Consider the following 14443-nt stretch of genomic DNA (forward strand, 5'->3'; position numbering starts at 1 on the left):
TATTATTTTTTACTTTTTCATAATTTTTGAATTAATAAATACGATCATTATCATACTTTTAGTTCATTACAAAAGAATAGAAAAGTATCAAATGTTTTGTAAGTTATCTATGATAATACATTACTCATCTTATGCTTTACAGGAAATATTTATTGACAAATACTGTATTTCAACTGGAGATAAAAAAGATAATTCAGTTAATCTATATCAGTCATCATTCAAACATATTGTGATGATTTAATGTTAAAATTTATACGTGAAGTTTTAAAAATGTTCAATAAGCTAATTTGACAATTACTTTCTACGTTAAAGAATTTCGGATGTATTAAAAATTAATGACTAGAACTGAAAAATCAAGATCTTTATAGAAAAGTATCAAAATTCTGTCTAACATTTTCTTATTCAATTCACAAATAAATAACTTTCACATTTTTAATGTAAAAGTTATTTATTATGTTATATTTATGTTAATAAAAATATGGTAAAATCATAAGAAATCAAATTAAAATCCNACTGTATCTTCAATGAAATAAAAAAACTTTCATTTATTTTAATGGTTTAATAGCTGTTCGAAAATGAAACAAGTAAATTAACTAAAATTTGCACGAGAGATAATATAAGACAAGAAATGTTGCATATAAATCACTTCAGATATGCTTACACAGTATATCAGTATCTCGATAGATGAATCTGTGCAAGAACGAATAAAGTTCAAAAAATCCCTAACATTATTTTGAATCTGTTGAAAGTTTCGATTATTAACATCTAAAACAAATAATACTTTATAAAATATGGATAAAACTAATGTAATTTTATGATGATATTTCCATATATCGCACGACAATGTATAAAATAATGCTCATAAAGATATATATAGCTAAATCAAGGATGTAATTAAATGTTAATTTGCATTTGAATCAAGTTTTGAGTCATTCAGAACTTCTTACTTATATTAATAATCTTTTATTATTGTTGAATAGGATCATTATGCTGTTGTTAAAAGAACCAGTTCTAATTTTAAAAAATCTAAAATAACACTGAAAGATAGAGTGAAAGGGAAGAACCTGTTTAAATCTAATATGAAATAATACAAAGAAAAATATGTTTATTAAAAACATTTTTGGATAAAGTAAAATCAACATTGCCAATATACAGCTTTTGTAATAAAAATCTGATAGCCTAAATAAAAATGTCGAAAATGTACAAAAATGCTACTACAAATTTAGATTACTGTAAATATATAGGCCTATATAAGCTATAATACATTAAAATCCACGTTTTATATTAAATTCATTTATTGTATATTTAATGCAAACATTGATAAATTAATTATTATATACATAAAGAATAATCGAATATAAAAACAACTATAAATTGAATGTATCAAGATAGCTGCAAAACTCAGCGCTAATTAGTTAAAATTATCTGAAACTGTAAAAAATCGATTATATTAACTTTGATTTTTTATTAAATTTGGAGATATTTCTTAAAAATTTAATTATATTTATGAAATGTTTTAATCGATATGTTTTGAAGTTAAGTATACAAATATAAGATGGGTAGACTGATAGAAATACATCTCAATGCCTACCGCTTCAATGAAAAAATTGCTTTAACTCGCATTGTCTTTCTAAAATCACAATTGAAGAAAATGAAATAAATTTAACTTTACAAGATTATATTTTAATATTTTCTCAAGTAAAAATACGTGAGAAAAATTAAATTTATATTAGAACTTCACTTCACCGATAGTTTTCATCATTAATTCAATTGTCTTTACGTCAACATTGTCTTATTTAATCCACAACAAAATAAAAATTCCCTTAATAAAACTGTCTTTATATCAAAACACTAATATTTCACGTGTTTAAACGCACTTTACACTGAACATAACGGAAGTAAATAAAGTAAATATTAATAAAATTAATTGATTCCTCGATTTAGTAATATAAATAACCAACCTGTAGCTCGAGTCTCCCAATTTCGAATACCAAACTTTACAGTACAACAGGAGGTTGGGAAGTAAAAATTTAATTAACAAAATTCTCGTCTAACGTTTATAAAATCTTAATAATTACTAATTAAGAAGGTATTTTAAGATGTTTACTATAATTGTACATAAAAATATTGCTAATATTTAACCTTTAAACTCATTGATTGATTGTTAATTATCAAATGGAACAAACAAACAAAAATAATAGATAAAGGGGTAAAATTAGATCGTTAAAAGAAAAAAAAAATGCATATAAAACGTTTGTGTGTCGTCTAGTATGGCAACAACACGTGTTCTACGTAACGAACGACGTTTGCAGTTTAACAGGAGGGAGGGAGGGAGGGGGGAATTAATTCAGTTGGTTGAAGGTCACGTGACTCCGCTGCTCCTAACAGGTTTATTCATTTTTAGCATATTTAGTTGAGTGTTTGAGGGAAGAAGCTCTGTTATTTGTACACAGAATATGGAAAAGCCCAGAGGGATATGCTGTGTTATTATATTGCTGTGTTTTACCTTTGTCTTCTCTGATATCTTAGATGGTTAGTATATTATTTTAATTTATAAAAATTAATATAATTTAAGAAGAAAAAAAAATTATTACGTAAAATCGTTAGGGAGTTTTAGTTTAAAAGGCCCTAATAACTATGGATTTGTGTGGTCTTTTTTTTGTATAATATAAAGCCTTTATCACAGGTTACTTTGATAAAGATCTAGACTGTTCCGACTGTTAGAGAATTATTAGATTACTAAAAGGCCCTAGGAAGTTTGTATGACTTCGAGGCCTCTTCAATAAACAAACAATACTTGATATTGTAGAGTNTTAATTAGGCTCTAGAGTCTACACCGTGATTATACCTTTATCATCACAATAGTTTACAAGTTCAGAGTTTACAACATTTCAATTATTGATAAAAATTAGTAAAGCTTCTGAATTAATTTATATTACAAATCAAAAAGTATTATTATACTAAATTAAGTATCACTATTTTACGAAACTTAGTACACCATTACATACTTAAAGCAAATAACGAGCACAACAGGAACATATGAAATCGCTTATTATATCAAAAGGTTAGTATAGTTAATGTCGAAGCAATTTCCGCAATCAAATAAACTTGCAAATAATAAATTAGGACGATACCTGCAAGATTGAACATAGGAAGATTCGTATTCACTGTTGGAGCTGATGATGAAACAAGAGGAGGAGAGAGAGGAAAGTTATTTGCAGAAGGCATGGACATACCAATTCCTACTGAAGGAGCGTGTTGCTGTAGAAAAAATATACAATATTAAGCAATAAATCTTAATTAAAATTAATAAACTAAAAAACTATATAATGTAAAATGTTTTAGTTGTTAATAAACCATGTAATAAATTCATTTAAGTTTAATAAGATACAAAATATTTTATAAGTATTAGACAATCGTATGTAAAAAGATTAAAATTTATTTTGCAATAAGTTATATACCAATTTGTTTCACGTCACTCTAATTATATAGAAATGATAAGTTAGAAAATGCCCACCATTTTATTTCATAATAATATCATTAATGATTTTATTAAATCATGTCTCAAAAACTGCAATTATTCGTTCATTATAATATCGAAACTAGCAGCGATCCAAGAAGGAAATTCATCTCTACACAATTAATTTTTATAAAATTTTTAAAGTAACTTATATAAAATGCAACTTAATTATTTTAGCAAAATTTGTTGCTCTGATTATAAAGATATAAATTTATTATATAGGCTCACATGTGTTTTTTTGATAATTCATTATTTTTGGATGGGGGGGGTCACCTCTGCAAATTTTCTAGAACTGCCAGCAGTTGAAAAAATATTCAGAAAACTTTGTAAATTTAACTTTTTAAAAATTAATTTTATAAATAGGATTTAAAACGTTTAAAAAGGACAGAAATAAAATTTCGCGATGTATATTGTATATTGTGAAAATTTTAATTATATTAATTATACAAAAAATGCCCGAAGAAATAACGGGTAGGCAAAAGAATAGAAAAGAAACTAACCAGAAATAAACATAAGTTATTAAAAAAGAAGATGAAATCGTTAATATTGAAACAAGTTTTCAGGAAGAATATTTTAATAAACTATTTTATTTTGCAATGTTTTATTAGTTTAAGTTTCATAAAAATGATAAATTTATGAATTTATTAATTGGAATATGAATTAGTTTTTAAAAATTCGATATAGTATATTATTATTGATACAATGTAAACTTTTAACATCCCTAATTGTCATAACTGATGTCAATAAGGCACGTGATCGGTAAATTTTCGTTTTTTTTTATTGCTTATTTGTAATGATTCCCTCAAAATTTGTAGATTTATAATTAATAAATGACGATTTTAAAATTAACTGGAATTATTTTATGCATTTAAACAGTAATTTATATTTTGGTGTTTTATTTGTAAGGCAGCAAAATTAAGAGATTTTCAGATTAAATTTTCCATTAAGATAATTTGAAATTAAAGGAAAAAGTGAAAGTTATAATTTATTTATTCCTAGTTTCTATTATGGACATATTAGAAAACGTAATTTGTTTCATTATAAAATTACTAAATTTATATTATTTTTTACTTTTTCATAATTTTTGAATTAATAAATACGATCATTATCATACTTTTAGTTCATTACAAAAGAATAGAAAAGTATCAAATGTTTTGTAAGTTATCTATGATAATACATTACTCATCTTATGCTTTACAGGAAATATTTATTGACAAATACTGTATTTCAACTGGAGATAAAAAAGATAATTCAGTTAATCTATATCAGTCATCATTCAAACATATTGTGATGATTTAATGTTAAAATTTATACGTGAAGTTTTAAAAATGTTCAATAAGCTAATTTGACAATTACTTTCTACGTTAAAGAATTTCGGATGTATTAAAAATTAATGACTAGAACTGAAAAATCAAGATCTTTATAGAAAAGTATCAAAATTCTGTCTAACATTTTCTTATTCAATTCACAAATAAATAACTTTCACATTTTTAATGTAAAAGTTATTTATTATGTTATATTTATGTTAATAAAAATATGGTAAAATCATAAGAAATCAAATTAAAATCCTTTTTCTTACATATCTTTGTTGTGCATAATATAAAACATTTTTAATTAAGAAAGGTTTCAGATTATTTTATATTGATATTTTCATTATTAAAGAAATAAGTAATGTTAATATGAAATAATTCTATCACAGCACCATAGAAATATAAAATTATTGTGTTAAAATTGTTGTTATTTGATTAATATAAAAGCTGTAGAAATATTAAACATGCATTTTAATAGTTAGTTCATTTTTTTTAATATTTGAATACAGTTAATCACATTTGATGAAAATAGTTATTAACCTGTGTCTCTGTAGCACCAGCAGCTTGACCGCCACCTTTCAAAGATGTTGCTACGCTTTCTGCATTTTGAAGATCTTCTACGTCACTATCCAGTACGGATTGAAACAAATCATCCAAATAGCTGTCAAGATCAGATTCTTGTGATAAGACACTTGATCTATCGCCGCCACCTTTTAACGATTTAGAAAGCAGAACAGGATCACAAAGAAATCTCAAATCTTCATCTAGTATTAAATCAACAGTGCGTTCTATGTAACTATTTTCCATAAAATCTTTTTTCTTTCCTCCTTTGATAGACGCTGCTAATGATCTAGCATCACTCAATTCATCCAAATTTCCATCTAAAACGGGGTTGAATAAATCGTCTAAATATTGATCTAAATCAGAAGTATGTGATGGAATGCGAACATTTCGCACATGAGACGCTAATGAAGGTGCTTCTGACGTATCTGATAAAGCGGAGCTTCGAGCACCTCCACCATATTCTATTTCTCTAGATTTATCAATATGGGCCCGAGTTGAATGAGAATACGGTCTTGGTTGAGATTTGGCTGTGTATTTCACATATCGAGTGGATTCAGTAGTTCTGCTATATTTAGAAGTCTCCTGATCGTTATCGTGTTCTCTATTTACAGAATGATTTAAATCGCTAAAATCGAATTCTGGCCCATCAACCCCATCATTCGATGTTCTAGAAGAAAGAGGAGGACTAGGAATTCGGCTCTGTCCTTCGGATTCCAATCGATCTTGCCTTCCGGAGCCATTTAGCAAAGATCCTTGTCCATTGATCTGTCCCTCTTTCGTTGCACTCGTTCTTATACTAGTATCGTGTGATCGAATATCTAACTCGCTGCCATCGTGTTGTGAGCTTTTATGTAAATCTTGACGACTGAAATAACGATCGTTAAGGGCTGAAGTCGCCAAACCAAGTTCTTGCCATGCATTTCCTGAATTAAGAGAACTAGCTGTATCTAAAATTCGTTCTTCCTGTCTTATTTTATTTGATTGTTCGTTTTTACCCACTATATATCTCTTATTTAATTTGCTAGTTTCTGAAAGTCCAGGAACGTCTCTCTCAGTTTTGCGGTTTTCGTATCGTTCGTTAAGCTTGCTTGTTTTAGACAAGCCGAGATTATCTCTCGTTATATCAACTTGTCGTCTTTCTTCAATGTTTTCGTGACTTTTATCTATTTCAAAATACCTTTCATTCAATGCACTTGTTTTAGATAAAGCATTTTCTAATCCGGTTTCCATTATTCTTTCTTTTGACTGAGTTCTTACAGGCCTTTCTGTTAAGTCTTTAGCTTCTTTCATTCGTGTGAGTTCGCGAACAACTATCAAAAATACATTTCAATTATTATTAAGTTTTTCAATAAATACTTATTAAAATTAACAGCTATGTACCAATATATATATATATATATANTTAAAAATTATCATACATATTTTTAATAAATTATTTTTGCAGTAATTTAATATTATTTTTTAATGTGACAAATTTTTTTCACAAGATGGCGCCATTTGTTCCAGTTACCTGGTTGAGGTAGAAATAGTTGTCAGCTGACTGTAACCCGTATTTTTCCTTTTCACTTTCAGTTAAACCCGCCAACATCTCATAAAACACATGATAATTTCTCTCGTCTGATGCCTGTTATAAACAAAAAATATATAACATAAAAACAAATGTCGACATTTTTCCGGTTCAATTACAAAATAGAAACAAAATACAAGGAAACGTAAGTTTGTCTGTCACGAACCTGAGTGACAATTCGAGATTTCTCTAGAAGGTACTCGATCGTTTTAGCTCCAGTAATCACGCCACTGAAAAATAACAACAGAAATAAACAAAAAAATATATTTCAGTGTAAAACTGTTAACATGCCAAAATAATTACGAAGAAACACTTGGCAAATTAAGAAAAAAGTAAAATAAAAACAAAAAAAAGAAATTGGCATATATTTTCAAGTTTATTTTTAATTCAATTTACTTAATTTAACTATTTTTCCTCGTCATTTAAAAATAAACAAATGCTTTTAGTTACTGACCGTAAATAGTCTAATGAGTATTTATGTTTTTTTTAAAAAAAAACAATGAAAATTCTTTGAAACTTACTCTTTGAAATGAACTTCTAAATACTTTCCGAATCTACTAGAATTGTCATTTCGAACAGTTTTCGCGTTGCCAAACGATTCTAAAAGGGGACTGGCTTCTAAGATTTGCTCCGTTATCAAATTGCTCGGGGACTTATTGACTGCTGCTAAATATTGCATTATTAACTTAGTACTTTCTGTTTTACCTGCTCCACTTTCACCACTATAAATATTTAAAGTTCAGTTAGTCAAGATAATTAGAAAAAAATAAATAAAAGTTGTCAATCGAGAATAGTCACCTGATCACAACAACTTGATTTTCATTATCTTTGCTCATTTTTCCATAAGCTGAGCTTCCAATGGCAAATAGATGTCTGAGAATTTCATTAAATATATAAATATAACACATTAATCGAAATTAAATCAATATAAGAATCTAATTTATCGATTTAATACATTTAAAAACAATAGTTCGATGAAAGTCTCCTAATTATTCATTATTATTCAACGTAATATGCATTAAATTATATATAATATCTGAATGAATAATATGATCTTTTTAAGTATAAGTTCCTGTACCATTAAATATTATATTAATAAAAGAGAAATTTTTCTTTATTCTTATAATACTATTCGGTTAAGCAAATTATTCTAATTTCATAATCAAACTTACGGAGGAAGGGTGCCTAAAATTTGTCCTTCGTATTTCTTTACCATTTCTAATCCATAGATGTCAAACATCTTATATGGATTAACGGAAACCAGAATACTCCCCGTATATGTCTAAAATTAAAAAGTTGTTAATAATTAGATGAAATTTAAAAATATCAATAAAATTTACTGACCATTTCCTTATCATTCTTTATATATTTAACGCCTTTTTTGAATTTCGAGCTTAAATTATATTGTATTAGATTGAACACGCTATAAAATATGAACTTATTGAATTATCAATCTTATGTTAATGATGATTTAAAATATAGATATAGTTAACTTTAATCCCAATTTAGATAAATACGTGGAGTAGTTTGACTATTTTAAATAGTTTTATATTTTTAAAAATGATGTCATCACGTACTAGAGAAAAATAATAAAAGAAATGAATAATTCAAAATGTATTATCTATAACAAACTAGATGCAATTTAAGTAAATTTTATATTAATTTAAGATTATTATAATAAATATTCAATTAATATTTTAACTATCGAAAATTCTTTAAATTATAAATAAACTGGAAAATAAATTTGCATTAAACTATTCTACAAATTGATTCAATGTACAATTTGATAACAACCTATTTTATATTAATTCGTAATATAAATTATTACAACGGTCTAGACTTGAGAATCTAGAGGTCAAACGGCACGATTCTGTCATGTCGTTTGACCTCTTCTTTTCTGTCATACGTCAAATGCAAACAAGATTCTTACAGGTTATGAAATCTTACTTTTATCATTAAATCTACACAGATCTACATTCATTATTGTTATTAAATTTTAATTGGATTATATATTTCGGAAGTGATTTATATACATTTTTAATAGGAATTTTACCATATTACGTTTAATAAGGGTACATATTACGAAGCTTAAGAGAGAAACATATATGCGTGCTAAATGCAAATGGAAAACCTCAAGGTCTTTCGCATTCTTTGCTTCTTAATGAAGTTCGTGCAGAGTAAACAGGCTTCCTTCGGGACTAGGAGGAAGTTAAAGGAGGAAATCTAATAGAAATAATTTTGAAATTTTAGAATTTGTTGAAACTGAAAATCAAATAGACGTAGGAAAATAGAAAATTTGGAATGATTAAATAGTAACGGCCATGTAACCTTCAACCAGTAGGTCAATAGAACAACCTCTTATGGAATGCGGTAGAACTACATCATCATATCCGGTCCACCTGTAGCCATGACGTATAGAGGAGATCCGTAAAAAGGTCCGTAAAAGTCGTGACATTGTATTTCCTGCATATTTTAATCGAGGATTTCCTAAGTAGTTAGAATATACATCATAATGCCGGAATGAAGAAAATATACTTCGTGTTCTTTCTACTCATTTTCAGAAACTTTTCAATTAAAGAAGGAGAAAAAATGCAAATCTCTGATTTTGATATTATATTTATTATAATAATCTATAATTACATTAACAACAGATAGCAATTCTTAATAACGTTAATTAGTCTGATAGACTATATAGGCTATTTTTGATGCAAGAACAAAATTATACTATTTTATTTATGAAAAGGATACTTACATAAACGACTTCTTTGTCATATCTTATCCTTAAATTCCATAAAAGTGATGCTTCATTTAAATCTCTATATAATATATTAAAATTTTGTGATGAATGATTTATATTGATATGATTTTTATTGGGCAATAATAAGTATCAAACTTACACAAGTTCAATCATATCATCGAAACCATTTTGACCCAAATCCTGCCTCTTCTTAACTGTATCCAGATTGTGCAGTGTAAAATTTTGTGGCTGAAATAAATAATTAGTTTGTATAATATAATTTTAGAGAGGAAGAACCGATCTCATTGACACATTTCTCATGTTATTCATAAAGGTTATAAGGTCAGTGGTTGTGTAAAACTAAAATTAAATGGGCGAAACATTTCAAGTTGACTGCACAACTTAAGCGTCGGCTGATAAGGAAGTCTCCTGCCGTGAGCTCTTTAATGACTTAACTGAGAAACAAATATGTTCCTACCATTTGGCCCACGATAATCTTCCAGTTCTCTCTATTGTCAGCATAATTATTGAGACAACGCGAGCCAACGATTGGAATCGTTCAAACAACAAATGATATGTTATTAATGACATACAAACTTTATATATAGCTAACCTTTCACCGTACAGATTTTAAAACCTTCATTAATAGAATGGATACAAAAATAATACCCGAACTAAACAGTACATAATACGGTTCAGAATTACGATTGTACAACTTAAAAATAAACTGACATCATTTTTATATGGGCTATATACTGTAAATAATGGAAAGCTGAAAGAAAATAGTTCAAATACGTGCATTTGTAAGTATCGAAAAATTTGGATGAGATTATATTAAAAATATTTAAGTGAATAAGTTTCCTATTTTAATTAAAGATTACAATGTGATTAGAAATTCACCTTTCCACTGATGACAGCTTGCACCGTAACGACTTGCGCCGGTTTGGAGAATTCCACTACTTCACCTGGCAAAAGGTATCCTATGCCAGGATCAAACCACACCAAATCACCCTGAATTAAAATAAAGAATAACGTGTTATTTTTAATGAAAATACTCTTGCATGCTCTGTTATCAACATATTCAAAAATATTTTCATGTAATCATTGTTATATGGTCTCCAAAGAAATTTATTTAGTGTATATTCACGTGATGTAAATAATATCGCATGTCTGCATTATAATGTTATTTTATGAAATTAAATATTTTAAAATTAAAATATTCCAACAGAAATAAATAACCATCTTAAAAAGAATCTTTAATTTNTATGAAATTTATCTTATCTTGATAACACTTTCTTAATAAATCATAAAACAAATTTTTTTACATCATTAAAAATAATTCTACGCACTTGCTTCTTGATAATTTCTTTGTTCTAGACGTATGGATTCTTCAGTTCTAGATGATGGAGGTAAATGTCGGATGGGAGCAAGAGGAATGTCTTCTACGTCTATTTCGAATGTATTGATGTTTTCGGGATTGTGTGGTCTAGTTAAAATTATACATAATTATTAAATAAGTTATCTATTTATATTTATTATTTTAATCATACTGATTATTTTTTAAACTTACGATGAAATCCAATGTACTTTTTCTTGTTCTCGATCGATTTTAGTTTTATCTGCAGAAACTAAAAAGAAAGATTTACAGACAGGAAATGCAGGAGGGATTTCTGTTTCAGATACTAAATCCAACACGTAATCGTAGCCGTTTAGTTCGTAAACATGTCCGCAATCACAGAGATCCAACGTCCAGCCATTATACTCCTCAATTCCTCTGTAAATGAGATGGTGTTATCTAGTACAAAGTACGTCATTACCAGATAGCAGCTATAAAAATTATCAACAACTACCTTGATTTTATCAGTGCAGAGGTAAATTCTTCCCCCGTTGACCAAGAATGCACAGGTCCTAGCATACTTCCACCTTTATTTGATGCAAAATATTATAATTATACTGTGTAACTATTCGAAATTTCGTTAGTAATACAATATAAAACTAAATCTCACCATCAGAAAACTTTACAAGTAGAGCCATATTGGCTCTTCGAATATTTGTTTTCCATTCTAAAAGACAAGGAGGATAAATTCTCACATTTTCGGGCGTCGAATTTTGACACTGGAAAAGTTTACGTTGGCAAAATCCTTTGTACCCATCGAAGGCATGATCAGATACATATCTAAGTAAATTTATATTAGTCAAAAATAAATACAGTATATAAACAAATAATATATTTTATTTTTATACAAATGTTACTGACTTAAGTAGATATTTATAAAGAACTTGTGAAGGTGCAAAACAACTGAGACAATTGGCCATTAGAAGCCATCCTCTTTCATTATTTGCATCGTTATCGTTCTTCCATGTTTGATTGCATAATTGGCAAATGATTTCGTCTCTCATTCCCTCATTTACTAAACCTTTCTGCACGATATAATCTCCTAAAGCTCTCTCTTTTTTACCGCTTAAATTATTATCATTCATAAATCGTAAAATCTAATATAAAAAAATGAAAATTAATTTATTATAAAATATTGCTATAAATAAATATATTTTAAATTTAACGAAGAACTTACTAATTTGAATACAGCTAAAGAATCTTGGTAATCTGATTCATTAGATTTTGCAAGAAACGGAGTCTTGATAGGTTCCCGTTTCATACCCCATATGTGAGCCTTAAAATATACATTCGTAAATTTCGTGAAGGCATTTTGGTCGATATCGTAAGGCAATCTACATTCTGGTGTTGGAACATTGACAACTTGACCAACTGCCTTAATGATATTCCGATCGTTGTGAATACAATTCCAATCTATTTGAAAAATTTATTTATTTTATAAAAATAACATTAGGAAATCTAAGTTACAACAGTTATATGAAGGTTTATATACCGTCTAATTTGCTAAAAATAAATGCTAATTCTGCAGGAATTTCTAAATGATTTACTCCTGCAACTGCTCTCGACACTCTTTCTTGTTCATCTCGAGCAGCTTTCTCTTTTGCGCGAATAATTGCGGACTTTTCAGCTTCACGTCTTCGTTCCAAAATAGCTTTGATCTAAATATAATAATAAAGAAAAGAAAAAAAATAAGAATTAATGTGGTCCTTGTGTAAAATGGCTTTTAATTAATCGATTATAAAGTACCTTTTCATATTCTTTCTTCTGTCTTTGCATTCTGTAATATGCTTGAGCTTTCACTATACCTTTCCTGACTGTTTTATAATATTTTCTACCAATAAAAATATTCTGTTAAATTTGATTTTAAAAGCAACTGAATACAAACTAATTATTAATAAAAAAAAAAAAACCTTGTTTTCCATCCTCTAAAAGTAGCTTGAATCTTGATTGCACTACGACGCATACTTCTGTATTTCTTTCGAGCCAAGTATCCTCGAGCATGACGTTGTATAGTTATCACAGAACTCTTCAGTACGTTCACTCTTTCCTTTTCCAAGGATTGCTCTAACATTTCTCGAAGAAATACCTATTTTATATATTGAAAATTAGTATTCAATGATAAATTTCTGTTAATCCTAAAATAATTAAACGCATTTTAACAAATTACTTTAGAGCTTCCTAATTGGTAATGATCACGAGACTTTGGTAACCTATCGAGGATGACTTTACACACTTCCCTAGAAGGAGCACCTCTAGGTACTCTTCCTGGTACTAGACATCGGAACCTGTAAATATGATATAAATAATAATAAATTATTTAATCGCCTATTATTATATGTAGAGAAGATAAAATAACAAAATACCTTTCAGCAAACTGTTGAAATTTCATCCTAACTGGATAACCTAACTTTCTTATTCGAATTGTTTCCAACATTCCCGTATATCTCAATTGTTCTAATACAATTGGCATATCGAATTTCATTGGAGCTTTGTCATTATTTGGCTTAATACAACGAACAAACCATGGATTGCATCTATTCAAAAGCACAGTCTTAATATTATTTAAATTCTAATAAAATGATATTTATTTGAAAAATTATATTTACTTGGTCATAGTATCGACGAGAGATTGAAGTGAATCGTGGAATCTTGCTGCTACTGTAGGGGCACGGGGTTTCATAGTAACGAATCTTCCATTACTCTTATTGATAGTTTTAGCAGCTTCTGATGAATATCTCAGTTCTTGAAACATTTTAGATATCATCTGAAAAATTTATATATACATATTTTAATTGATTGGAGTTAAAGGATATATTGTTTACTTTATTTAATTAAAGAATTAAAGTTTTAATTGAATTATATTAATCTCTATTTATACTTTTAAAAATATACTAATTTTATTATAAAAACGTTAAATTTCTTATATATTAAAAAGCGAATGTCGCCATCGTAAGACCTTTCGCCACGGATCAATGTTTCCACAGGTTATCAAGAAAATAGTAACGCGAGTTGAGACAACTAGATCTTTAGGAATTTAACCTGGTAGGGGACGAAAGCCTAACACTACAGAAACCGTTAAAGACATGACCATGGCTATTGTGTTGAACAAGCAATGGCGCAGTTTACAGCGCCATTTATCCCGTAACGGACAATTTTCTAACTAAAATATTTTTTTACAAAATCCTTTACTGCATCCTTAAAATGTCGTGTACACACATTTTAGCGATTTTAGCGTCACTTGGCTTATCGGTTGGGAGTTACAAAGTTCTCTGAATAGGACAACTTTATAAGTAATAGCATACGATTATTTTTGTTGTTAATAAATATTTTAAATAATGAACAAAAATAT

The 14443-nt window shown here is 27.9% G+C and overlaps 1 protein-coding gene across 1 annotated transcript in view; it reads right to left on the reverse strand.

Moving 5' to 3' along the window:
• LOC111620855 (unconventional myosin-XV-like) overlaps window positions 1-13858 on the reverse strand; it is a 31438-nt gene extending 17580 nt beyond the window's left edge. Inside the window, 14 exon segments of the mRNA XM_023362855.1 lie at window positions 3070-3261; window positions 5371-6704; window positions 11048-11184; window positions 11269-11472; window positions 11549-11621; window positions 11705-11874; window positions 11956-12191; window positions 12272-12507; window positions 12587-12752; window positions 12841-12925; window positions 13005-13180; window positions 13262-13379; window positions 13458-13628; window positions 13701-13858. Of these exon segments, the coding sequence (XP_023218623.1) occupies window positions 3070-3261; window positions 5371-6704; window positions 11048-11184; window positions 11269-11472; window positions 11549-11621; window positions 11705-11874; window positions 11956-12191; window positions 12272-12507; window positions 12587-12752; window positions 12841-12925; window positions 13005-13180; window positions 13262-13379; window positions 13458-13628; window positions 13701-13858 (3456 nt within the window).
• Window positions 13859-14443: the final 585 nt, after the last annotated feature.

The sequence above is a fragment of the Centruroides sculpturatus genome, unplaced genomic scaffold, assembly GCF_000671375.1.
Source record: "Centruroides sculpturatus isolate CEXI.00-Female unplaced genomic scaffold, Cexi_2.0 scaffold240, whole genome shotgun sequence".
NCBI classification, from domain to species: Eukaryota; Metazoa; Arthropoda; class Arachnida; order Scorpiones; family Buthidae; genus Centruroides; species Centruroides sculpturatus.